Genomic DNA, 26,166 nt, shown 5'->3' with positions numbered 1-26,166 from the left:
TGTTTCACTTCTCTTTGAAAGCTATTGCACAGGAGGCTTTGATTTGGGAGTGAAGTGAATTAGGGCTCCAGAGCCCCTTGCTGTCAGTTCGGCTGCCTGCAGTAAGACAGGTTTGGTTTCAACACAGCCTGCCTGCCGGGCAAAATGAAATCAATGGCATTTCTTTGATCTGCTGCCAGCAAGATTAAAATAACTTCATAATTTTTAAAATAACTTTAATAATTATTAAAACAATCTTTAAAAATGGATTAAATTATTATTTTAATAATATTAAAATAAAGATTTTAAAATAACTATTTCCTCTGGCCCAGCACCTTGAGACCCTCATGGAGGGAGTGCAGCCCTGGACTAGATGGTAGCTTCTGTTGAGTCCCCAGCATGGCCTGCAGAGGCTTGAGCCCAGTTATCCCCGCTCCCTCCTGGCCTTTAGGCAGCCAAATGTGACCCTTCAAAGCTCCAGGGTTACCTGGGGGTTTGCCCCCTTTCCCTGCTGAGAGCTGGGCTGAGGAGGGAGCTCCCCCTGGCCTCCCAGGTTTCACAGGAACCCTGAACTGAGGTGAGCTGTGCCAGCTGAAAGGCAGCTAATTCAGCAAGCCATGGTGAGTTAGAGTACAGAGCACTGCCAGGTTTAGGTGCCAAAAACCAGCCCTGGGTGTGCCCAAGAGAGGAACAGTAGGAGAAGCCCTGCTTAGGAGGGAGATCTAACTGTGCAGGTGCCAAAAGAGGCATGGCAGGGGGAACAGGGAGAGGAGCAGTGTCCAGGGAGAAGGCTGCAGGGACAGGTTCCTTCCCTAAATATCATTATTTGTTTCTGTGGACTGCAGCAAATTTGATCCAAAAGGTTTTGCCATAAACAGATTAAGAAACGAATAAAATGCAGGAGTGCAAGACAGACAAACAGCCCCACCCCTTCCTTAACCCCCAGGGCAGCCGAGCAGGTGGACAAATCTCCTTGCCTGGTGAGTGATTTGGATTTGTGAAATTTGGAAGAGGTGAAAGCCTGTGTTTACAAAGGGCTGTTACCATTTTGGATAAAGAGTAAATCAGGTGTTTATTCCTGCTGTTCTAGTGCTGGTTTGGCCCTAGTGATTGCAGAGAATAATCTCTGGATCCTCCATAGAGTCAGGCAGGTGAACCCATGGAAATATGACAAAGGTAGCTCAGGGGAAGTGGAAACTTGGAAGATCTGTTTGGTGAAATGCTTGCCCTGCCTTTCAGGAGGATTCAAGGCTCCATCACAGATGAAAAGAAGAAGAAGTTTGTGACAGGTGAATGGTTTTCAGAAGTGAAGGCAAAACGGTTCCAGGAAGACTTGGCAGGGCCGGATCTCCTTCGGGCATCCATCAGAAGGAAAAAGGGAAAGCTAGAAAGTGAGTGAGTATGTTAGTGCACATCTTACCAAAACAAACTGATGGACCAGAAAAAATTGGTCCAGGGTGGGACTCTCCCTGTACTGGCAGTCTGTTGACAACCAGTCCCTGTGTTGTGATAAGGGGATTCTCATCTGAGTTTTCAGTACCAGAAAAACATCCCTTGTTATCAAAATCAGGGCCCAAAGAAAAAATTACAGTGTGGCTGAGAACCAAGGCAAAAGCCAGGTACAGTGAATGCCTTTTCCCCACTTCAGCTTTTCTTTTCTTTCTTTTTTTTTTCTTTTATTCCCCCAAATTTCTGTTTACTAGAGCTCATTGGTGTCATTTCTTAGCACAGAAGTAAAAAGAGAAAGGGATGATGCAGGACAGTTTCTGGCATCAAGCTGACATGTGTGGGTCAAACACATCCCCCAGTTCCTGAAGTGGGCTGCCAGGAGCTGGTCTCACAGCCTCTGGAGTGGGGAGCTCAGTCACATTTCTGCAAAGGGAGAGGGTCCTCTCTCCTCCTGCCATGTCTCAGGTCCTATATAAAATAATATCCTTACTAATGCAGCAGTATTATGCCAGAATCACTGCACGTGCATTGCTTGACTAATGCTGTTTGAAGAAGGAAGAATCAAATGTTATTTAATATAGTTATGTCTAGATTTAGCCTTTATTCCTTTTTCAACTTATTTTTCTTCCCTTTTTCCTCTATTTGTATTCTCAGACTAATTTTGATGAAGCACAGGTATAACATGTGACTTTATTCCTGTTACTTTTTCCACTGCCATTTTACATCACTGGTTGTGCATCAAGATTCTGCAGCTAATATATTCACCTTAGATGAGATAAGGGCCTTTGCTTGCCTTATTGACACCTTTTTTCCTTCCCCTGGAAAGATCAAGGGGAAGGAAAAAAGATCCCTGCTGTCTATCAAGGTGATGAAGGGGTGTGTGTTCATTTAGTCAAATCGGTGTTCATAACTCCTGATTTGAGTCTTTAGACTTAACTCTGTGTTAGGGAGTGAAATGAAAAGATTCCTTCATGGAAAAGCCCCACAGAGATAATTGCTGGCATTCCCTTTGCAAGGTAAGTGGGCTCAGGAGGGGTGAAAATTTGTGCTTGCAAAGGAAAATTCCCAGGGATCTTTTCTGGAGGAGGGTTTAACCTTCAGAAGGGAGGGTTGTGGGGATCCCTGAGGGTTTTCACAGTTGGGATTGATTGTAGTAGAAAGCACTAGTCATGGGCAGTAATACAGATCTATCAAACAGATATCCTATATTTAAATGACAGCCTGCAGAGCAGCACAGATGGCTGAATTTGGTGATAACTTCTCCTTGTGCTTATGTGCAATTCTTGAGGGCTAAAAATCACCTACAAGAGAGATCATTTTATCCACCTGCTGTGGCAAGTGAGCCCTGATGCAGTTATCCATGTCCCAGGCACTAAGAGTCTTTGTTTTAGAGGGGTAGGAAATGAGTAAAATTGTTACAGCAGGAGTGCCTGCCAATTTTATACACATGTAAAAAAATGCATCTATGGGCAAGTTAAACTGGTCAGGCCACTTCTGATTTCTGCTGGAATTTGCTTCTTATATTGTCTCATCCTAAAGTTAGCAAAGGCATACTGCTTGTCTTGGTGGATTGTAATGTACTGAACTGTTTGTGGTGACAGGAGCCAGGTGTAGCTGTGGCAGGGGCTGAGCCATTTTTAGGGCAGGGATTTGGATGGGTGGGAGTGAAACTTCCTGTTGCCTCTGCCAGCCAGGAATGAGGAGCTCTGTCTGAGGGGGAAGTGTCAGTGAAGAGCAAGTACAACACAGAGCCTTCGCAAGTGGGATGAGAAATTAATGCAGTCTTTGGTTGTCAAGGTCTTTTCAACCATGACAGGCAAAGGGAAAGTGTGGGGGCTCTGTGTTTGGCTCCTTTACTTCTAGCACAGCTACCTGCTGGCAGCTCCCTCCCCAGGTCTGAGGCAGAGGAGGAGGATGTGGCTCACTGTATCAATAAATCTCCTCAGTGTGCCCTGCTGTGCCCACACGTGCCATGGCCAGCATGTGCCACCAGCCATGGGTTCTCTCTCCTAAAACAATGTTCAGTGATGCTTTGTGCACATCAGTGTGGGCATGGGCAGAACAGTCCCTCTCTCAAAGACATTCTCTCTAAAACTGGCTCATTCCTACACAGCCAGACTCTTGTTTTTCAGCAGGAGCAGCTCCCTGACTTCCCCTGCTCTGGAAACCCCCAGCTGCCCCCTGTGTGCCAGATGTGCAGTCCTAATGCCCACAGCTCTGGGCAGTGCCTGCTCTGTTCCTGACCCCAGGGCAGGTGCTGGGAGGGCAGAGGATTGGGAATGCAGCATTTTCTCCATAGGAATGCACAGGCAAGGGAGAGTGAATCTTTGGATGCTGCTGTGACTTGCAGGCTGACTGTGCTGGATGGCACCACCAGGCACTGTTGAGTCTTGAGCCTTCTCACCATGGGACTGTTGGGCCTCGTGTGGTTTTCCAACCATAACAAGCAAGGCTATACTGTTTAATGTTACTTCTCAATCATCTGAACTTGTTTTTCTATTGAACTGTTTAGTGAAATATATCCTAAAATGGTTTGGGAGTTCTTGTAATAGGTAGATTTTCTCTTTAAAATAGACCAAGCTGCATGAATAAATACGTGCAGATCTTGACCAGACTAAGCTTACTTTTTATTTTCTGTTTGAGAGTTTAATCCTTTTGGTTTTGCAGTAGCAAGAAAACCAATTTGCTAGCAAAATATCTAATGCAGCATTATACCCTGAGGTCTGCTATAAAAGTCACCATCCTCTATTGTTTTTAATTTGGGGTCTTTGGGAGCTCACAAGATATGGCTGGGCCTTGTGCCAGTAAAAATAACAGGGATCTCCTCATTAACTCTATTGGCCTCCTCCTTTGTTTGCCAAGATCGGATGACCTGAGTCAAAACAGGAAATGGCTGAATTTAAATCCTGGAACAGATTAACTTTATTGACAGTCAGTGGCAGCATCCTGTGGAGGTTTCCAGTGATGTGACAGCTCCTGGCACAAGTTGGGCAGTGGTCAGCTTCGTTCTCTTGGACCTGTGGGGTCTGGAAGTGCCTTTGCTGCCCTGGGACCTCCCCATCCCTGGGGAGAGCAGGTAGAACCCCTGAAAACCCCTGAAAACCCCTAAAAACCCTCTCCTCCTAAACCCCCAGGGATTGTGCTGGTGGGACTCTTTTTCACTGGGCAAAGCCTTTTCTTGCCCCAAACAAAGCACGCCAAACATGGCAAGTTTAATGAAATGTCATTTCTCAGGTGTTTTTGTTGTATTACAGATGAGGACAAGAGGCACATCCAGACAAGTCTGGAAAGCAAAGCTGCCCCAGTTCCTGCCTTTCCTGAGGACATTGCTGATGCAGGAGAGGGAAGGTAACTCTGTGCAGTCCTCAGGCTGCTGCTCTTACTTCTAATGAGAATTGAATGCTACCCATTAAATCCTGGTCTCTAACTGAGTTTCCAAGACTCTATAAGTAATAAGTTCTATAGGGTATTTTTTAAGTCCTTCTTCTAGGACTTGTCAGAATATCAATCCATCCCTAATAATCAAGTGCTAATGTGCTTATCCCACAAAGGTCTTTTCCTGCATGATTTCATAAGGGACCAGTAAAATGGAAGCTGTCTCTAATGCCAGGATGTGCTGGTTAGTTTTTCAAAGTAATTATGGTTTTATTTGTTTAATTTTTGCTATGGAGCAACACTAACAAAATGAATGGTTTGAGGAAACTGCTCATTTCCTGCTGGTGCCAACCTTTGTGTCCAGGGCTCAGCACTCTCCATCAAGGCTTGGTAGGATTTCACGTTGTGCTGACTGAGCAGAAACATTTATTAAAAGCACTCCAGTGAGCAAGTCAGTGACCTCACTCAATATCCATGGACTACGGAGAAGCTTTTAAAATATTCACATATTCATGTATTGCTGTTCCCATCTTATTTGCCTTTTTTTGTCAGCAGAATGAGGAATCATTGTCCACAGGTGGCAGTTGCTCCAGTTAAATATTAATTTTGGGCCTTGACAACACTTGGGAACCTCTTGCAGCTGATTAGTGGGTGTTGTTTAATGAAGGATCCAGAGGCAACAGGCCCTAGGTACTCCTGCTTTACTGCCACAACACCCACTGGGCTCTTTGCAGGAGGTTGGTTAAATCCTGAAAAGCTAGCTTTGTTTTTGTCATTCAGTCTTAAGCAAGGTGTGGCCTGTTCCTTCCTGGACCATAGCATAGAAATGTCTCTCCTTTCTGCGTGGCCCTTGGGCTCTTCTGACACTTCCCAGAAGGGGAAAGTGAATAAACCTCGTAGTTGACACACATTGTTTTTACTGAGCAAGTTCTGCATCTGAGCAGAACTGAGGTGATGTTGAAGACTGCCTGAGCACCCAAACAAGCACATCATTACCACAGACCTCCTTGTTCAGGCATTTCTCCTCTCCCACAGATCCAGTACACCTACTCTTGAAACCACAGAGCAGAAAATTTTGCCAAAACCGAAGCCAAGACTTCCTGTCCATTTATCTGCATCATACAAGGTAGTACAGGCACAGCCTCTGCACTTTGTTTTGTTACTCCTTGGAGCTGCACACAGTCTGTACCTGCTGACAGGGGCTCCACAAGCTGCCTGCCCTGGTGTCTCTGCTCAAATAAAACACATTTTTTCCAGTCTTGCCAGTATTTATACACTGATAAGATTTGTTTTCTCTTCAGAGATCCAGCATACATGATGTCTCTTCCTCAGAGAGTGACACAGGAACAAGTCCAATTGTGACTGAAACAAACAGCTTTCATTTGTCTGGAAAAGGTAAGATTTTTGTTCTGTGAGCTATTGGTGCTTTTGTTACTCAACATCAAACACCAAGAGACCACATGCTTTTCAGTGTGTGTACAAATAAATAACAAAGAGTGCCTTGGCATCTAAGAATGGGCTGCCAACACTTTGTGAATTGCAGGCAGGGCAGCAGGGACCAAGGCAGAAAGCAATCTGATGAAACTTCTTCTGATGAAACTTCTCCAGGCTCTCAGTACGTATTGAACTGAGTGCTTGGCTCTCAGCTCTTTAATCCAGAAGGGGACTTACCCTCCCTTTCCAGCACTGACTGTATAGTGTAGGTTTGGAACATAGCAAATAGCCTGCAGGGAAGCTGTCAAATTGAAAGGGCACCTGCAAACAAATCCACAACTCGCAGCAACAGCGTAGAGCTCTGTGGATTTTCTCTGTGCCCTGTTGCAGGGAGAAGGGCTGGGGTTTTCAGGGCTTTCTTCAGATGGAAGGGAGCTTTCTAGAGTTTGAATATGGAAAAGAGCTAGGAATATATTGATGATTTCTGAAAATTCCCCCTGTGTTCTCTTTGAGAAATTGCAGCCCAGACCTTCCAGGGAGATGGGATGTGATGCAGTGGGACAGGCTCTGAGCATTTGTTGTTGTTGTAGGTCATGGAGTACCTCCAGTGCCCACCAGGCTTTCAGGGGATGCTGTGCCCCAGCCCAGCTCTGCAGCTGGAGGAGAAGCTGCTGATGGAGCCACAGAGGGGCCAAAAACTCCAGCCGAGGAAACTTATCCTCCCAGCAAAATACCGGTTAAGAAGAAAGCAAGCAGAACCTTGCCCAGGGGTGAGCAGGCTGTGAATCACACGGGGCCAGCAGAGAACAGCCTTGCCAAGGAGGAGGCAGCGGCGAGCCCCAGAGCACTGCCCGCAGAAGGGGAGAGCAGCCGGGCCGGCAAGCAGGGAGTGAACTACACCATCTCATCCATGAGTAACAGGGAGGAGGAGACCGGCCTGGACCGCGAGCACTTCAGGAACCTGAAGAACTTTTGGGAGAAGGGAGCAGGCCCGGGGGCAGAGCCGGGCGGGGCGGGGGCGGACGCTCGGCAGCTCAGGCTGTGCCGCTCGCTCTCCCTGCAGCCCGGGCCAGGCCAGGGGGCTGAAGGGCAGCCCGGTGCCTTCAGCAAAACAAGGAGCCCCTACAAAAGGACTATAACCTTGTCTTCCAGCGAGGAAGAGCCCAGCTATGCTGCCCCAGCAGGGAAGGGCTCCGTTTCTGTCGCTCCCACATCCGCCTGTGCCAAGAGCAAAGGGGGCCTGGTTACAAGAAATGACTCGCTGGGAGAAAGCAACGGGAAGCTGCTGATGCCAGAGGAAGAGAAGGTGGTGCAGCACTGCTCCAAGAAATCCAGGCTGCCAGTGAGAGCACCTTCCATGCAGCTCGAGTCGCCCACCAAGGATGTGTCTGGCAGCACGCTGGGGCCAGGGGTGCCCGTGCAGGAGGAGCTGGTCGTGGCAGCAGAGCGCAAGCCCACAGGGAGGTCCCCGGCGAGCAGGGTGCAGATACTGATCGAGCCTGTGCCCACAGATGGGGAAAGTGAGGATGAGAAAGAGGAAATGTCTGATTTGGGCACTCAAGACCGCATGGAAATAAATGGAGAGCTACCTGAGGAAAAAATGTGCAAGTCTTCAGCCCAGCCAACAGCCCGTGAGCCATCTGGAGAGAGAGAAGCTGTTCAGGGAACAGACTCAGCTGTTTACTCAGGTACTGAGGGCTGTGACTGCACCCTGTGAAATCCAAACACAGAGCCATCCCTAAGCGCGTTTTCTTCCCTTACCCTTCTGCATTTTGCACATTTTCTTCATCTGCCCATTTATCCTATATTGCAGTTTGTGCAGAATTAGCTTGTGGGGAATGTGTTCCACAAAGAGCTCTGGAAACAAATCTTGTGTAGCCTAGTGCGAGTGCAGAAGGGGACAGTGCCATGTTCCCTTGCTTTCCTCCCCTCTCCCAGCCCCTGGGCCTTACCTGCAAGCAGCTCACCTTGGGACAGCCCTCCACTGCCTACAACACACCACAGGAACTCATTTTATTTCATATAATCTGGCAAGATTGTATTTTCTTCAAATGTGGGACTGGAAGAATTCTTTGTGGTAGAAGAGATAAGTCTAACACAAATAGAAGAAATAAAATGTGAAGCAAAGCGTTTAATAAATACACTGGCTCTTAGAGTACCTTGATATAGCCACTGGCTGTCAGTGCCTAAATGACATTTTGTGTCTTTTTTGAATGCACAAGTGAACTTTGATATTAAACTTTAAGCAAAGTGGACTGAACAAGGAGTCTGTTCTTCCTGGGTTCTGATACCATGTTCTCAGCCATGGTAGTGTCAATAATATCAACACTTTAGCAGCTCTTCCTCTGGGTTTGATGGGCTCTTGTAGTGACCATTACTATGAGAAAACGCTATTGTTATTTGCCACTCACTTTACATTTGGGCTCTGATTACCCACAGCTCTGCTCTCTTCCAAGCAGACCTACGAAGAGAGAGCATCTTCCCTTCTTTTCCCGAGTTTTCTGTCCTCATGTACCTGGATAAGACCTGTTTGAGAGGATTTTCCACAGACTCATCTGATTTTTATTTTTTAATTGTGTCACTTCTTGGCTTATTTCCTACCTCACGTGACATTCCTATGAAAATTCTGAGTTGCACTTCAGGTCATTGCAAATATTTTCTTTATGGAATATTTTGGGTTGTGAAAGACATTTAAGATCATTAAGTCCAACCATTTATAGACTCAGTCATTCTAGCATTTCTCAGGGCTTTTTCCTATATTAACTCTTTCATTTCAGGATGATATTAGCAGATGGTTCTGTTTCTCTGAAAGCTCTTCATGAGAGTTGGTCTGTCTTGGGGGCTGGGTTAATCCAGTATTTGCATTTCCTGACCCAGTGTGAAGAGGTTTTCTCAGGAGAGACATCAGAGCACCTGGATGATTGGGAAGCAGCCCTGTGCAGTGTGACTGCAGTGTGCTCGAGGCAGAGGGGCCAGGGGAGGCACACACAGACACAGACACACACACACAGACACACACACAGGCTTGTTGATGCACTGCCCATTTGTGTTTATTTATTTATTTACCATGTTGATTTGGCTTTTTGTGTATTCCAGAGGAAGATGGGGATCATTCTCCTGCTGCTCAGGCACTGGCCCGAGCAAATAGCATTAATCTTGCAAAGAGCATGGTGAACATTTACACAACCACAGAGAGTGAGTAACATCTTTCTTTCTTCTTTTTGGTTTACATTTGCTGAAGGTGATATATTATGCCAGTTTTTCATCACCATGCTTCTGTGCATGTCCCAGGCTAGGAAAATGACATATTGTTTCATCATCAAATTAGAGCGTTGATACTGCCTAAAATTAAATTCAGAGCCAGGAAATTACAGCTAGATTGATGGTTTGTTACTTCAGCAAAACCACAAGGGCTTCCAAGGGTTGGCAAGAAGCTTGTGCTCATCTCTCCTGTTCCTGCACGAGGCTGTGGGATCTGCTGGCAGCCTGGGGGTTGATCTGAGGTGCCAGAGTTGCTGTCACCTGTGACTCCTGCTCATGAGGCCTCTCCCCTCACCCAGAGCAGAGCCCGTGGCTGGACTGATGTCCCCAGCTGCCAGCTGGGACATGTTTTATGGTGACAGTCTCTCCCTGAGAAACCCAGAGAAGCTGAGGAGAAGGCAACCAAGGAAGCAGCAGCCTGCCTGAGGAAGCCCAAGCCAGCTGCAGCCATGGAAAGGACCTGAGGGAAGGCAGCAGCAGCCTCTGTGCCCAAGAAAGCCAATGACAATCCCCAGAAGGATTGGCAAGCCCAAAGAGACAGCTGAGAGCTTGCCTCAAAGGGAAGGGGGAGGCCAAGGCTGCCAGGACTGAAATGAGAAGAAGGCAATGGCCAAGGAAAGGTAAAAGTAAAGCCACTTAGAGGCTTTGATTGAGCCAGTTTGAGTCCAAGGCTGGTCATGGGAGGGAGGCAGCTTGCTGGCAGGTCCCACTGCACAGCCCTGTGGCTGTGCCCACCCTGGCTGGCACCTTGTGCCAAGCACTGCCCATCATGGGGTGCCCGATGTATCACAGGGCACGCTGGCTCAAACCTCCAGGCCCCACGTTGCTGTCCAGGGACTGCTCTCCACCAAGCCAACCAAGACTGCAGCTTCCCCTTATCTGGAGTGTCCTGATTTAGGGCAAATTTGGGACAAAACATAATTATCCAGCATAAACAGAACACACAAATGGGGATACAAGCATCATAACATCACCCAGGGACACTGAACCCCAAAGCTCATCCTTGGAAACCCTCCTGTATCAGAGGTACAGCTTCATGTTTGCAGTATAGCAAGTAGTCTGTGGATGCTATTATTTATTCAAGGTTGGAAATAAAAATAGTAAATATCAAATGAATGGTAAATCAAGAATCTCTTGGGCATTTTGAGCAATGTATCATCATGCCTAAAATGGCAAACCAGTGTGTATATGAATATGCATGTTCATGGACATGCATCTTTCCAAAACAAATCCTTCTGGGATGGAGAAAGTCATCTTCAAGAGAGTTATTGGAAGAAGATAAAGATACAAAAAATAAGTTTTATTTAGACATTTAAGCAGTGCAGTAACCATATTTCTATTGATAGGAAACTTTCTGACTTTTTTCTTTTGGATAATCTGGCTATTGTCCACCTCTGTGTCTAGCAGAGTATTTGAGAGGTGTATGCACTGGGGAAATCGTGGGTATAAATATTTTAGTGCTCTTTTCTACAGGGCAGTGTGCTATGAGCAAAAATGTGAACATGATTTGCCAAGGAGGCAGATTTGGGTGGTGTTGGTGTAAGTTCAGTCTACCCAAAGCAGGCGACCTCCACGTCCTTGTGCCGATGAGGGAATTAGATGAGCCACTAGAGGGAGTTCCACACTCCCACACAGTGAATGAAAATCGCTGAAAATGCTTCAGGATGTTAATTAGCAGTTTTTGTCTTGGGGAGGATCAGCTTCAATGACAGGTGACACAGACAGAGCAAGTAGTGCTCCAGTGTCTTCCACAGACTTTTCCTCCTTCCTTGTGCCCTTTAATAAAAGTGTGACTTATAATTTCCTGATTCTGACAAGCTATCTTGATGCCTTTTTCTTGTACCTGCAGCATACAATAAACCTCATTTGATACCACATCAATTTCTTGAACCTGAAAGAGTCAAAGAACTGAGCAGATCCTCTCCCCTCCTGCTGTCTGAGGTGGGTTGATGCCAGAAATGGCTGAAATAGTGTTCACAGCATCCCCTGAATGGCCCCTGGTGTCATGAGAATGTTTCTCCTGGAGACCAACAGCACTTGCTTTAGAGCATGCCTTGGTTATGTCATGAATAAATGAGAATGTGGAAACCCAGGGCACGGGGAATATTTCTCTGTCTGCTCTGGGGTGCCCTGACCCCCAGGGGAGCACTGACTTTGGCCCTCATTCATGGAGAAAGTTTCCCAGACTTCAAGATAGACTAGAATCCACAAAAGTGTGAAATAGATTTTATAGAGAGTACTATAGGTGTATCATTTGGTGAGAAATTTAAGTTTAGGGATTTTTAGTATGTTGTGGATGGAAGCAAGATGGAGAGCACAGGGTGTCATCCTGGGCTTCTTCTTCATGGCTCTTCTTCCTCCTTCTTCTTGGGTTTGGGTGGCAATTTGTAATTGTGCAGAAAAGTCTGCATTGCAGCTCTTTGGGATCAGTTATTGGGTTAAAAGGGAAAATAATCCAGGTGTCAGTTCTTAATTGGATAGTTTAGTCTTAAAAGACCTTGGAACAAGACATAGTTAGCCATTTTGTGCCTTCTAAAGAAAAGCTGCCCAACTCACAGTAGTGAGACTGTTTTACTGGTAAGAAATAATAAACACCTGAGTCCCAACACGGACTGCCATCTCAATGCCTTCAAGCCAGACCCAGAGAAACCCACAGCTGGAACTCCCACATGAGAAATGCCTTAAGAGAAAAGCCCCCAGTAGCCAGAGCAGCTGTTCCATCCTGGAGGATGCTGCCCTGTGTGCCAAGCCACGCTGCTGTGTGCCCTTTCCCAGAGCCCAGGCGGGGCATGCAGCTCTGCTTGGAGGCAGTGAGTGATGACGTTCAGCGCTGCTTGGAGGGGATGCCCTGGGGAGGCTCCCTGCACTCTCCTCCAGCTCTCCTAACCTGATCTCTGCTGATGGCACTCTGCTGAGCAGTTCCTTTCTCTCTCCAGCGTTGCAAAGCGCTCCTTCGGCACAGCTTAAAGATGCTTCTTGTTTTCTGAGCAGACGGAGTCAGACACGGCCTCGGAGCTCAGCTTCCAGCTGGGCAGGCACAAGAAGTCCCCCAGCACTGGCAGCCACTCCTCTGACATGGCTTCTGTCTCCTCGGTAGGTCCCGAGCGCGGCGGCTCTGCCCAGGCTCCTCGGCTGGATGCAGGGATGCTGCAGATAGGCTGCTGCTGCTGGTGGGGCCTCCAGAGCAGCTGCTGCTTTCTGCAGGGTGCATTGGTAAAGGAACAGGGGTGATTTATTACTGCCTCAGGTTAAATGCAGGTGCCACCTCAAAATAGAGACCCACTGAGTCATGGCTGGTGAAATTCCCTGTAAGCGACAGCCCCCACTGCCAGGGGTGGGTGCTCTGGTCCTGGTGGTGCAGAAGGTGGGGAAGGGGTTTCTAGGTGGGGAAATGAGGCACACAACTGTTAAGGGGCATGTTTGTGGTTCAGGACTGCAGATGAGTACCCTCTGCAAGCTCATCCTTTATCAGCAGATAAGAGGGAACTCAGAGTTGGACAGCAAAAGCATGTTTTGGAGCTTCAGCTTCTAAAGAAAGCTGAAAAAAGCTGAATGTGTTTAGTTGAGTGTTTTTAAAAGACTCCTTAGAGACAATATTTGGGGAGGGAGCTGTTTAAAAGTGCTTGAATTTGCTGTGTTGCTGTTATAGATTTCTCCAAGGAGTATATTTGAGATTTACAGAATATATGTGAAGCAAAGCTGGTAGGGAGAGGTCATGAATGTAGATAAATATGTTAAAAACTTTGGGGCACATGAGATCTTCACCTAATTTGGAGCATCTGGGAGCTGAAAATGAGTCCAGGTCATGCAAATATTCTTGAAAATCTCATTCAGGATTCTCAGCTAGGGTGGGTATCCTGATGGGATGGTAAATGCAGCTCCAAGGACTGACTGGAGATGTTCAGCAGGTTTTTGGAGGTTATAATAAAATTCAGAACCAAAATAAGTCAGGAAAGACAGAGAAGAATTGGGTTAATTACCAGGAGGGTTTTTTGATAAATGTTCATGACGGTACCACAGAGAGGTGCCAAGAGGGTTAATGGTTTGCTTTGTAAACAGCATTAGCTTTTATGATATCCTGTCAGGAACCATGAGTGATTGGTGCAAGAGAAAATTATCTCCGCTTTCTGTGGCTGAGCTTGGCTTGTGCTTCGTGACTTTCTGTCAGTGAAAGGCAAAGACCTGAAAAAAGAAGCCCAAGTTGTCTAGGCAAATTGCAGTTTTTTCTGGGAAAGCAAATAACTCCTGGGTGCCTAGCTCCAGTTTGTATCTGGGGAAACCTGATGTTCCTGTGCCTTTGGGGCAAGCACAGGCTGTCTGCTGGGGCAGTGGCTCTTCAGAACAGGGTTGTATCTGTTTTGTGCTGCCCCGTGACCATTGTGGGTAAGCAACAATGTAGGAATAGTTCTTCCTGCATTTCTAGTCTGATGGGGTTCTTATTAGCCTGTTTTATAACTGGATTGACAATTGTGTGACTATATCTACCTGAAATAACAAGTTCTTATAACACAGTTCAAGTTCTCTCAATATCTTTCTTTCTTAAAGATAAGATTGAGTCACGATATCAGTTATTTGTTCTGTAAGCATAGGGAAGAGACATGTGTGGTCCCCCAGGAATATCTGTGTCCATTTCCCAAAGTTTTGGGATTTAGGAGTGAAAAATCTTCTGTATTTCTTGAGGCTTCAGTGCTTCTAAGTCCTGGTCTAGGATAGCACATCCTTGTGAGAGCCTTATAGGGGTTCCCCAGCCCTGGCTTGCTTGAGAGCAGCCACAGCTGTGGACCCTCTCTGTGCCAAGAGCCCCACACTGCACAAGGGCAGGAACACCCGAGTTTTTTCTCTGGGAATGCATTTCTCAGACTCTCATCTTTGTCCCAAACTGAGTCAGACTGTGCCTGTTCCAGTGGCACTGACCTTGCTCTTCCCCCTGGCAGGTGAGTGGCAGTGTGCTCAGTGTCTACAGTGGTGACTTTGGGAGTGTGGATGCCCAAGGAACCGTGGAATTTGCTCTGGACTATGACGAGAAGAACCGGGAGTTCCAGGTGCACGTGTCCCAGTGCAAGGGCTTGGCTGTAGTGGATGAGAGGAAAGGCAGAACTGACCCGTGAGTGAGCTTTTAGTGCCTGAATTCTGTCTTCTGGAGGACTTTTATGGGGCACTATCCAACTGGAGTTTGTTTTCTAGGTATGTTAAAACTTACCTGCTCCCAGACAAAGCCAGGATGGGTAAGAGGAAAACGTCAGTGAAGAAGAGGACAGTGAACCCCATTTACAATGAGGTGTTACGGGTAAGAACAAGCACACCCTCTGAAAACCTCTGTTGGAGTAGGCACCTCTGTCAGGCAGGTCTGGAAAGATCCTGCCTTCTTGGCCAGATTCTTTGCCTGCCTCCTGCCAGCACTGCACTGCTCTCTCAGGAAGAGAGGCCTGGGATGTTCAAGGTTCCTTTGCACCCATCTGTGTGGCACCCAAGATTTCTCTGCCAAAACCACAGATCTTTGGATGCAATAGGGTCCTGCAGTTAGAGCAAGGGGTGTTTGTCCTCCCCCTTCCCTGGCATGCAGTCACAAGGCACAGGACTGGTAAGAAAGGTCTGCATTATGTCATCATACTCATCAAAGCATAGAGGATTATTTAACAACAGCCAGGCCTGTGTCAATAATTCTTGAAAGAATATTGGTTTTGCCCTGTGATTAATGGAATGCCAGGTTTCCCTGTGCTCAGCAGAAAAGCTTTGTCAGGGTAGTAGTGTTGCTACAGGACAAAAAAAGAGATGTTCAGACTGAAGCCAGTCAATTGGTAGTGCATATGTGTGGGGTGGGTTCAAGTGTCTCAGAGCTTATTCAACTTTTGAGTGATTTATTTCTGTTTGTGAAAGAAACAGAAGAAAAAGTTTGAGCAACCTGACTTCTCTTTCTTCTTCTAGTATAAAATAGAGAAAATGGTATTGCTGATCCAAAAATTAAATCTCTCTGTTTGGCACAATGATCCATTGGGACGTAACAGTTTTTTGGGAGAGATTGAAATAGACTTGGCCAGCTGGGACTGGAGCAACAGGAAACTCAACTGGTACCCGCTGAAGCCCCGGGTGAGTGTCTCAGCTGCAGTCCTGCTTTGAGGGTGGCAGTAGTCCTGAAGCCTTGAGAGTGGCAGTAGTCCTTCCTGACTCCTCTGAGGTCTTTGGGTGGAGCAGGACAATGTGAACTGCACTAGGGAACACCCCCAGGGCACCTCAGTGCAGCTCAGTGCTCAGAACAATGGCCTTCCCAGGTCTGTTTGGTGACTGATCTGCAGGGACACTGTCATAAATGCAACCTGACACTAATCACAGCAACTTTGGCATGACTTCGCCATTCTCTCCACTCACATGAAAACTTTAAAAAAAAGCGGAGTCTTAAAGTATTAAAAGCAGCAGAGTTCTAGGTGAAGCAGCTGATGTGCTTTGAGAGGTAAATATTCAGTTTGCCACTGTTTGTAAAGCCTGTACAGCTTCCTGCATGCTTCTGGATTCACAGGTCTGATATGAGGTCCCTTTTAAGTAAATAGAGGACATTTATTTTCCAGAACCAAGATGCTTAATTATATCCAGCTGGGCATGTCTGGAAGGGCAACCTTGCGCTCTGAATCCTCAGGCTTTTGCTTCTGAGAGGCTGAGTTTGAGAACAAACCCACAGAGAAATGACCTGCCCTAAGAATGGACTGCTCCAGCCATGGAAAATCAGTTTGTCCATTTGTGCTCCTCCACTGAAGTCAGAAGCTTTTTGCCTTGCTGTGTTTCCACAATCCTCCATTAAGTCAGTCACAACCCTTTCCATTTCAGAGCCTTTCTGCTGTTAATGGTGTGGATCATCGAGGAGTGATGAGTTTGTCCATTAAGTACGTCCCCCCTGGAAGCCTAGGTGAGTGTGGTTCATGCATTAAGGGCTACTGCCCCAGTGCAAACACACAGCTTGCAATGCCTCATCTGCTTAGGGGCTGCTTAAAGAGCAATCTCATCAGAGCAAGGTCTTAGAGATCAGCACACAGGCAGTGTTTGACAGCACTGCCTGCAGCCTTGCATCTGATTTCCACAGCTGGATTTACTGGGGAGAGAGGAAGGGCTCAACCACCTCCAGCTTATGAGTTGTGGGCACTGTAGGGTGCTGTGATGAGGTAGGAGCAGCACAGAGCCCATGTTACTGTGGGGCAGGCACAAGGTTGCTTTGGCTCAGCAGCTCCATCTCTTTTCCTGTCTGATACAGCCCTGGCAGGTTGTGTCAGGAGCCTCTGCAGCTGCAGCAGTGATGGAGCTGGCTGCAGTGCTGAGACACCCAGGGAGGGGCAGTGAGCACACAGGAACCATGTGGGTCCCACAGGTGCCTGGAGAGGAGCCCTGTCATTCTGAGCTGTGGCTCTGGCTGGCATGACAGCTTTTCTCTTCTCATAAACTGCAGGGCCCAGGAATCCTCCCTCTGGTGAAGTTCACATTTGGGTCAAAGACGTCAAGGACCTGCTGCAGTTGCGTCCGTCTGGAGTTGACTCCTTTGTGAAGTGGTGAGTGCCTGAGCACGGGGCTGCTCCTCTGCTCCTGCTCTGGGCTGTGCTTCCCCAAAGGCTGCGCTTCCTGCTCTGTTCTCAGGCTCACCAAGCTCTGCCTCCATACTGGAAAGCCTTTGTGTTGCACTGGGAGTAGTGTAGGGGAGAATTGCCCTTGTTTTTCACCTGTAGGAAAGGTTGGAAAATCCTTGCTGTGATAAAGCTCTTGGTCAATGTTCAGTGCTTCATGCTGTGTGTTTTCTCCTCCCAAAGCTATGTGCTTCCAGACACCAGTAAGAAGAGCTACCAAAAGACCCGAGTCATAAAGAGAGACACAAACCCTGTTTTCAATCACACCATTGTGTATGATGGCTTCCACACGGAGGATCTGAAGGATGCCTGTGTTGAACTCACTGTGTGGGATCATGAGAAGCTTACCAACCATTTCCTTGGAGGAATCAGGCTGGGCCTTGGGACAGGTCAGTATTTTCCTTTGTCTTAACTCAAAACTGTTCCTGTAGTGCTGAGGTACAAGGTAAAGTGGGAAGTTACAGAGTATTTTGCCTTGGAGAGAAGCCAGGGATGGGTGTCTCAGTAACTGGTACCTGCACTGTGCCATGGATGGAGGGGGCCCTGCTGCCATGGTAACAGCCCTCTGTTCCCACATTTTCTGCCAACATCAGATCTGAGATCTGCCAAAACTCAAGAGGTTTTCCTGCAGTTACAGGAGAACGGGCTGAGAAACCAACATTGTATTGGTGCTCCTCAGGGAAGAGTGCTCAGGGAGGGACTGGAATGTCCCACGGGACAGCACCACCTGGGGCCTGTCCCTCCTTGAGGTGCTCTCTGAGACATCTCACAGTGTTGCAATCGAGGATGAGTGTTCCCTGGGGGACAAGGCTCATGGTAGCTGGCAGCTCTGCCTGGCAGGTGCACTGAGGCTGTTGGACTTGCCTGTATGTTCTCTGTTTTCCACCTCTAATGTCACCAGTGGGTTGTGAGCTCTCCAGAGGGAAGGGGTAACAAGAATAAGACACAAAAATACCAAGATGTGATCTAAATTTAGACTTCTCTCTCACTGACAAATAATTGACACCTAAAGTTTTGGTTCCATTGGAATGGATGTACACACTTTTCTGCTATGGTATGTTTGATTCCTATAGAACTGAAACGAGAATTTTGATGAATACTCTACCTTGTCCACAAGGAAATCTTTTAAGAGGAAAACCAAGTCTTTAAGACTTTTCTTACCATTCAAAAAGATGCAGGAAGGGCTTGAGCCCAATATTGTTTTCCTTGGCAGGTTAAGTTTAGGGTTCTTGCATTTTATGGCTTTTGCAGTGACTTCATTCTGAACTCTGGTGCAGAATGGGCATTTGCAAGAAAACAGGAGCTGCTCAGGGTGCAGCTTGCTGAGGGGGAGTCAGCAGCTTTTATGTTGAGACATTGCCTGCAGCAGTTACATCCCATTGAGTGTTTTTGCATGCAGTGGGGACTCTTTGTGTAGCTCCCAAAGTTTCTCATTCTTTTCAGGTTTGAGCTATGGCATCTCTGTGGACTGGATGGACTCCACTCAGGAGGAGGTGGCCTTTTGGCAGGAGATGATGTTGGCTGCCAATGAATGGATCGAGGGATTGCTGCCACTGCGCTCGCTGGCAGGGAGGAAAAAGCTGAAATAACCCATTGTTGGTGCCATGGAAATGCCCAGTGTGCTCATTAGGAATGAGGAAACTTCCTGCACCGGGGTGAAAGAGACCATCCACAGGGCTGCAAGTGTCAGGGTAATGAGGCAGTTAATGGGCATCACCTTGGAGGTGTTAATGTTCAGTACTAATCCACCCACAGAGGACATGGACCATGCCAAACTGATGCCATGCAGGATTTTAACCAAGAAGAAACTTAATTTGCCTTTTTGTTTAATCATTTATGTATTCAGTATATTTTAATTCCATTAAGCTCTGGGAACATTGGCAGAAGGAAAAGGAGATATGGATACTTTGATACTTTTTTTTTCCCCCCATTTCTTGTGCCATTTTTCTTCCATGCAGAGTTGTAGTTGTACTGAAGCAGCAGCATGGTATTATTCATACTCCCTGCAAGGGGTACACTTTGTACTTGGTGTACAATTGCTCCAAATCACCAGCACAGTTTGAGAATGGGAGCTTTGCATTTGTCACCCGTGATAACACCTCTTTAACATGAGGGAAATTGACTTCCAAGGTGCATCTAAAGAAAGAGAGGACTATTTGCAGCAGAAAATGAAGAAACCTGAGGAGGATGACAATGAGGAATTTGATACATTAATTTCTTTGTGCAGGGATGCTCTGAGAGATAGTGGGATTTTGGGACTATTTTCCTGGCTTTCCCACAGGCTTCCTCAGAGACCTCAGGAAGGTCTCTTTGTGAAATGAGAGTTTGAGTGCAATATAAACCAAAATGTTTGCCCAAATGTAGAATATGGTTACACTGCTAAGGGGCCTTTGCAATGCCTCGTGTGCAGAACATTTCAATATGAACTGATGAGGTGGGAGACAGTGTCACACTGGCCTGGCATCAGGGGTCAGGGGGGAAAGGTCACAGCCACCCTGGGCACAGGAGATACTGGGAGCTAGGGAGGGAGTGAGAGAATGTGCAGGGAGTGCAGTTTCCTGGGGTCTCCTGCATCTGCATCCCCTGCTGCCCTTCTCCTCTTCCCTTCACCTGATGCCTGTTAGTGAGTTGTCAGTGGCTGGAATTTCCCTTTTGCCAGTAGCTTGCAAAGAAATCTTTGCATCCGGCACAGGGACCGTGGTGGAGTGGTGTTGTGAATACATTTTGAATTGCAGCTTTGTAATTTCTATTTTGGATGTACATACTGTGATTAAATAGAATGTTTTTCTTTTGTCATCAGCTGGTTGTCTTGTACCTATTTTCACTGTGCTCCAAATGACAAAAAAACAAAAGAGGTGTTAAATTTTGTTATGTCAAAATGAGGCATTTTTGCCAAAGGGCAAGTGAAATGTCATGAAGAAATAATTTTTATAACTATCCTACTTAAGATTTTGGCTCTCTGATTATTTTGATATTCTTCTTTAATGGATTGATTTTATTTAACTCAAGCCTGCTGTGAATTTTCAGCTTAGCAAAGATGGTTGTAAATAAATTAATGGAAAAATGTACGCTTAGAGTAATAAGACTTTTTATTTAAATGGAAACATTTGGGATATAATCAGCTTTCATGGGAAAAAAGAAAGAATTAAAGTGGTTTTGCAGTTGGAAAAAGACAATAATTGGAAATGCACCAGACACAGTAATAAAAGCACTAGGAGAGAGTCCATAGAGCAACAGAATTAAGCAGTGACTGTCTAATGAAGGAGCTGACAGATCTGTTAACATCAGCCCAAAAATACTTTGCAGGGAATCCAGCCTGACATGTTTTGTTTACCAGGATTTGGTCATTTATTACCTTTGTGGGATAAAATAACAATACTGGGCCTAAGTTGAGAGTTTAAAAACAATATGGTCCTTACCTTAGGTGCTGAAGATGTGAATATTTATCCATCAGTGTACCTGACCAGCTGTGAGGAGCCCTGGTGGCAGGGGTGGGGGGTTCAGCTGGAAGTGATGTGCACACAGCAGGGGGGTGGCTTGCTGCAGTGAAGTTACAGGACTGCTGCTTTCCTCCCGGTGCTTCCCTGTCCCAGGGATATTCCTGGGGACAGACTTTCTGCCGGGGCTGGAAAAGTGGTTGGTAGCACCAGGGGCTCTGTCTCAGGTCCAGGTCTCTTCCTGGTGGGTTCAGCTGATTCCTCTCCATCATGACAGCAGAGTGAACCCACCTCCTCCTCCTCATCAGCATTACTGCATGGCAATGCTGCCAGGAGTGCTGGTTGCATCAATGGGGCTGGAAATGGTTGTGTTGGTTCATCAGGAAATTAACAGATTTTTCATTGCTGGTGCCAGGAGGGGACAAAAAGGGGGTCAGTGGGCCAGTTCATCCCAGCAGAGTTACTTTTATGAACTTGGCACGGGACTTTGTGGACTATTTCTGTATTCAGATTCCATTGAGGATTTTTTTGTTAATCTTTTGCTGGCTTGTTTATTTAAATTAAGCCCTGATTAACTTAAGAAGCTTTCTTTGGCACTTAATAGTTAATCAGAGTAAAAGATTACACTGCCAAACCACACACACTTTTGTCACACAGTTGATTCTGGGGCAGTAAAATTTGCTATGCTCTCTGTTTCACTTACTGCACAGAAAGCACTTTATCATAAAATGACTTAAGGCACATTTATTGCCAGTGTCCTGTGGAGGAGCAGAGGATCTTGTGGGTGTAAGGGTAATGGCCTGTTTGCTTGTGGTTTATGATGCTGACATTTGTTCTCTGTGAATGCTGAACCTCACAGAGACTCTGGCCTGTAAGTGTGTGCTGCTGGCACAAGAATGGGGCTGTAGCTGGTGAAAATAAAAGAAAAAAAATGGAAAGTTTTCTGACTGTATTTACTGGTTCATTGCAGAAGGGTCAAGCAAAGCTACATGCAAAGAGAGACGCTGTGCTGGCAGAGGATGTGGTTTGTGTCCCTCCTTTCCCTGCACAGGGAGGTGCAGTGCCAGCAGTGGGAGCTGAGGTGGCCCCTGGGCTGGACACAGAAGAGACCCCAGGGAGTGCAGTGCCATCCTTTTAATGTCAAACACAAAACTCAGCACCCACAGGAGAGCTGGCAGCTGCTTTCCATGAGGGTTCTGCATTTGTGAGCCAATGTGCTCTCTTCTAGGTTATGTCTGATTTATGTAACTTTTTATTGGAAATCTTCCAGGATTAAAAGAAAATGGAGAAAAATCAAAATTCTAGAAAGTATTTCTGCTTTATCAGGCAAATAAAATATGTGGCCTACGGCCATTCAATATGTAATAGAAATAATTACAATATCAGAAACTATTGAAAATAGTTTAGAAGCTAACTAAAGAAGGGAAAGAAAGAATTGTTGAATCTTGAATGAGTGTTTCAGCAGAGATGGAAAGAAGTGGCTGAATTAATTATCCATTACTAAATATTTGCCTAGCTTTATTCTTCACCAAGACAGGAATAAATTGAAGTACTGTAGAGATTTGGAGATAAAAAAAAATGCTGGCTTAATAAACCCTTGTAATAAGGTGATCTGTTAAAATTAAAAAATGCTGCATTTTTGCAGGCTTGTTTAGTCAAAAAATTTATCAAATAGACTGGTATATAAAAAACTGAATAAATACATTTCTGATCCTGATAACTAAGCATGAGTGCATTCAGCACCAGGTTGGATTTTTTGTTTTAGTTGTCTGGTTTGTACCTGAAGATTTTTCATGGCTCAATCCCTTTTCTTTTCCACCTGCTCATTTTGCAGCCCTCGGGTGTTGGAGGGGGTGCCTGGGAGCAGATGTCCCTCTAGGCACTGTCACAGAGGTTTTCAGCAGAAATTGGGAAGCTCACTGTGAAGGCCCTTGCAAAATCAGTGCCCAAAATCAGTGCCCAGATTTTGGTCTGTGTTCCTGGAGCTCCCAACAGCATCGCTGCTGCACAAGATCCACTGAGAGATCTCCACACTGGAGAAATTCCTTCCCACGAGGTCAGCAGGAGCAACCACTGCTCCCCAGGGGTGCATTTTGGGAGGTTCCTGGAGCTGGTGGCTCTGCCAGAAGGAGCAGCTTTGACAGGGTGAGGTTTGTGGGGCTGCAGGAGGACTCAGAGAGTTTGGAGACAGCAGGACCAGCTCCTGAGCAGGAGATGGCTCCTTTGGAGAAATGAGGTTTGAGCAACAGTGGGCAACTCCAGAGTGGCCATTCCCAATTTTGGGGTGTTTGCCACCTTCACCCTTCACTCCACCTTCACCCTCTGAACAGGTTGGTTGGTTGAAGGTGCAAAAACTGAGCATCAGTCTCCAGAAGACCCATGGAAAAATAACTATACATGTTTTATATGAGATCTCTTTCTTCTGGGGAAGGGCTGGGAATGATGGAGAGCTGGATATGTCTCCTTCAGGAGCCCTGCAGGAGTCTGATAGCCCCAGCCCAGGCTCTTTTTCGTTTTGCATTAATTTCCCATTCACTCAGCTTAAATGCCTCATGTCAGATAGTAAAGTCTGAATGAAGGGTGAAGCTGTCAGCAGGCAGCAGCATCCCAGAAGGAGTGGGAAAACACAAACAGGAGCAGGGGCTGAGCTTGCCAGGTTGGCTGGTCTCAGCAGGTTCATGCCTGAGGGCTCCAGTAAATATTCCTGCTGGAAAGGGGCTGATGTTCAGTCACTGCTCTGCAAGTGACCTGAAATATGTGTTCCCTTAAGCAGCCAGATACCTGCTTTTTAAAATATTGTAAAAATATATTATGGTTGAACTTGTCTCTGGGCTGTGGCAATTCAGCCTCTGGTGTGGACCCAAACGAGCTAAACCAGCCCTGCTTTAGGAGGAAAGGAAGGAATCCTGTGCATGGAGGATTTCTGTGGGTCAGTTTTCCTTTTTTTTCCCAGCACTGCTGTCAGGACTTACTGAGTTACTTGGCATCCTGTATATTACAGAATGGAAACTATTCAACACCACAGAGCCACAAGTCCTACACCCTGCAGCACCTTAAAGACCCCCAGAACTAACCCGTACCAGGGGTGGCAGGGTGTGATGGAAGGTGCTGAACAGGCTGCTCGTGTGTGTTCCTTTCCTCTGCACACCAGCCGGTGCAGCTGCTGAACCACAGACACTACCAGCAGGAACAGAAATCAGATTTCATGCATCTAACAACCCCTAATGCCATTACAGTGGTTGTTAACAATCCACAGTAGCTCTTGAGCTGTGAGCAAGCAGTCTGAACTCTGGACTGGAGGGGAAGCCAGGGAGCTGTTTTCTGGCAATATAAGTAGCTCAGACACCCACTTTATAGCAAGAAAAATCACAATAACTTCGTTCCCTTCCCTCCTCTCTCTCTCCCACCCACCATTACTAATTTATCCTGATTGTAATGGCTTCTATTTGCTCTAAGCAGATCCTGTTCCCTTCCTGGGAGGAAGAGCTACAAGGACATAATATTCCCAGAGGAGGATCTGTGCTAGGATTCAGGCAGGCTCAGGCAGATATAATGATCTCTTGACGGGAGGCCCCTTTTGGATCAGCCAGCCCATGGCCATTCTAATGTGATTGTAATCTGAAATAAGACACCTGGAGCTGCATCTGGAGTGAGCCCTCCCGTGGTAAGGAGCTGCTGTTTAATCTATTGTCACAGGGAAACATTTTGCAAATGTTTTATGTCTCTTTAAAAAGCCCAGCTGAGTTGCTTGTACGTGCCTGCTGATGGGGCTAGAGGCTGTGTCATGGGTGCTGAGGGTGGCTCTGCCACCTGCAGGGATGTGGGGACAACCTCGTCCTCTGTACAGGTGACATCAAGTGGGTGACACCGTATGAGAGCTCAATCTCCCCTGACCATTCTGGCTGCAGAGCAACTGCTAACACTGCCCTGGACCACTGCTGCTAACTCAAGAGGATTCTCTGGTTATTTCTGAAGTTTCTCAGCGTTTGCCTCTCTCTCACTTCTCCCACTGTCATGGATCCTGGCTGGATTTGCAGCTGTCTCTGTGCCATGTTCAGCTCCTTGTGAGGAGGCAGAGCCTCCAGCTCAGGGATGGGGCAGCTGAAGCTGTCTGAAGCTACTCTGTGCTGGCCCTTTGTTCCTCTGTGGCCAAGGGAGAGAGAAGTGCTGGTGGAGGATGGCTCTTCCCATCAGGCTGAGTGGGATAAATAGCTCTCAAGATGTTCCTGCCTCTCTCAGCTGGGTACTGAAGGAGCCTGGGCACCAAGTGCAAGAGAGCCATTTAGGTAATGGGTTCCTCTATTGATGGGGGCCTGTTAATGGAACAGCCAGCATCACTCAGCCAGGACTCTCTTTATCAAGCCTGTGTCTGCTTTACTGCTTTAGTTTTGATTCCAGTGTGACACTGGGGAGCCAGTGCAGGATGTAGCTCTGCAGGATGCCCCCCCTGGAGCCCCAGCCAGCATGCCTGGAGCTGCCTTGTGGGCATTGCTGGCTCCCTTGTGCACCAGAGGCATTTTGCTGACGGGAGTATTTGGGGAGGGAGGACAGACAAGTTTCCTGGGGACAGAGGCTGCCAGTCTGCCAGAGAACTCCACCTCTCCAAAAGGCACAAAAGCCAAGGAGGGACAGGAGCTACACCACCTTCCTCCTGGCACCCAGCCCTGCCTGCTCTCTCCTCCTGCTACTGCTGCTGGAGGCTGTAAGGCTGTCACCTCATCACAAAGTCCTAAATTATGCTCCCAGTGCCTCTGTCAGCTGGGCTGTCAGTTCCAGAGCACCGTGTGGTGCCCTTGCCTTAACGCTTGTCTGCACCACCCTGACAAACTGTGGGCATGGTATAAATAATAAACACTAATAAACACTTAATACCTTCCCTCTGTCCTGGGTTTTACAGCAGCCATAGGTCATGGGTGCAATCACATCCCTGTCATCAGTGTAATCTGTCTCCATGTCACATCTGGACAGGCCTAATTTAACAGAGCTGGTTTTTAGAACTAGCTAATAAATTGTTTGCTCTGTGTGGTTCCCAGCCCTGCTCTCAGCGCTCCCATCACCCTGGTGTGTAGCTTGTGACTGTTTTCAGTCTCTGGCCCGTTTTGGAGGGACTCAGGGCTCTGCTGGGGTGGAGTTTGTCTCTGCAGCAGTGAGCAGCTCCACTGTGCATGTGGCTGGGATGTAACACCTGGCAGGGCCAGGGATGGCAGAGTGTGGATGTGGAGCTCCAGCTCACCAGTGTGATGTGATCACTGCACTGTCCCAGGCTGGGGCACAGACACAGGCTGCCTCGCAGAGCTCCAGACCTGCAGCAAGGGATTGTGGCTGATTGATTGTTTTTTGTATCCTTGGAAACTGAAAGGGCATTAAAATTGCATGGTGTGTGCAGTGCTGATGCACTCTGCTCCTTGTAGTGCAGCCTTGGGCTTGGAGATGGCTTCAGCCTCCAGCTGCCCTGCAAAGGGCACTGCTTTGAGAGAAAAGCTAAGCTGCAGCTGAACACCAGACTGCCTAGAGGGAATACAATCTATTCAGAGGGAATCCAAGCAAGGCCAGGCTGGATGGGCCTTTGAGCAGCCTGGTCTAGTGGAAAGTGGCCCTGCACATGGCAGGTGTTTGGAGCTGAGGTT

The 26,166-nt window shown here is 47.0% G+C and overlaps 1 protein-coding gene across 3 annotated transcripts in view; it reads left to right on the top strand.

Annotated features, from left to right (window-relative positions):
• Positions 1-20,432, top strand: part of LOC103816379 (synaptotagmin-like protein 2) — a 34,248-nt gene extending 13,816 nt beyond the window's left edge. For 2 of the 3 annotated variants that reach the window (XM_030228851.2, XM_009090345.4), the window contains 15 exons: positions 1,219-1,370; positions 4,683-4,776; positions 5,839-5,929; positions 6,105-6,198; positions 6,828-7,925; positions 9,334-9,432; positions 11,348-11,439; positions 12,490-12,591; positions 14,433-14,602; positions 14,683-14,785; positions 15,424-15,585; positions 16,318-16,396; positions 16,931-17,030; positions 17,286-17,491; positions 18,546-20,421. In XM_030228851.2, the coding sequence (XP_030084711.2) occupies positions 1,219-1,370; positions 4,683-4,776; positions 5,839-5,929; positions 6,105-6,198; positions 6,828-7,925; positions 9,334-9,432; positions 11,348-11,439; positions 12,490-12,591; positions 14,433-14,602; positions 14,683-14,785; positions 15,424-15,585; positions 16,318-16,396; positions 16,931-17,030; positions 17,286-17,491; positions 18,546-18,691 (2,788 nt within the window). In that variant the 3' untranslated portion in view covers positions 18,692-20,421. Of the gene's footprint in view, positions 1-1,218; positions 1,371-4,682; positions 4,777-5,838; positions 5,930-6,104; positions 6,199-6,827; positions 7,926-9,333; positions 9,433-9,820; positions 10,119-11,347; positions 11,440-12,489; positions 12,592-14,432; positions 14,603-14,682; positions 14,786-15,423; positions 15,586-16,317; positions 16,397-16,930; positions 17,031-17,285; positions 17,492-18,545 lie in introns of those variants that run through there. The other variant, XM_018914335.3, reaches the window with a different exon arrangement.
• Positions 20,433-26,166: the final 5,734 nt, after the last annotated feature.

This window comes from Serinus canaria, chromosome 4A (genome assembly GCF_022539315.1).
Source record: "Serinus canaria isolate serCan28SL12 chromosome 4A, serCan2020, whole genome shotgun sequence".
Taxonomy (NCBI): domain Eukaryota; kingdom Metazoa; phylum Chordata; class Aves; order Passeriformes; family Fringillidae; genus Serinus; species Serinus canaria.
Note: the sequence above shows the minus strand (reverse complement) of the source record. Positions and strands in the feature narration are given on the sequence as shown.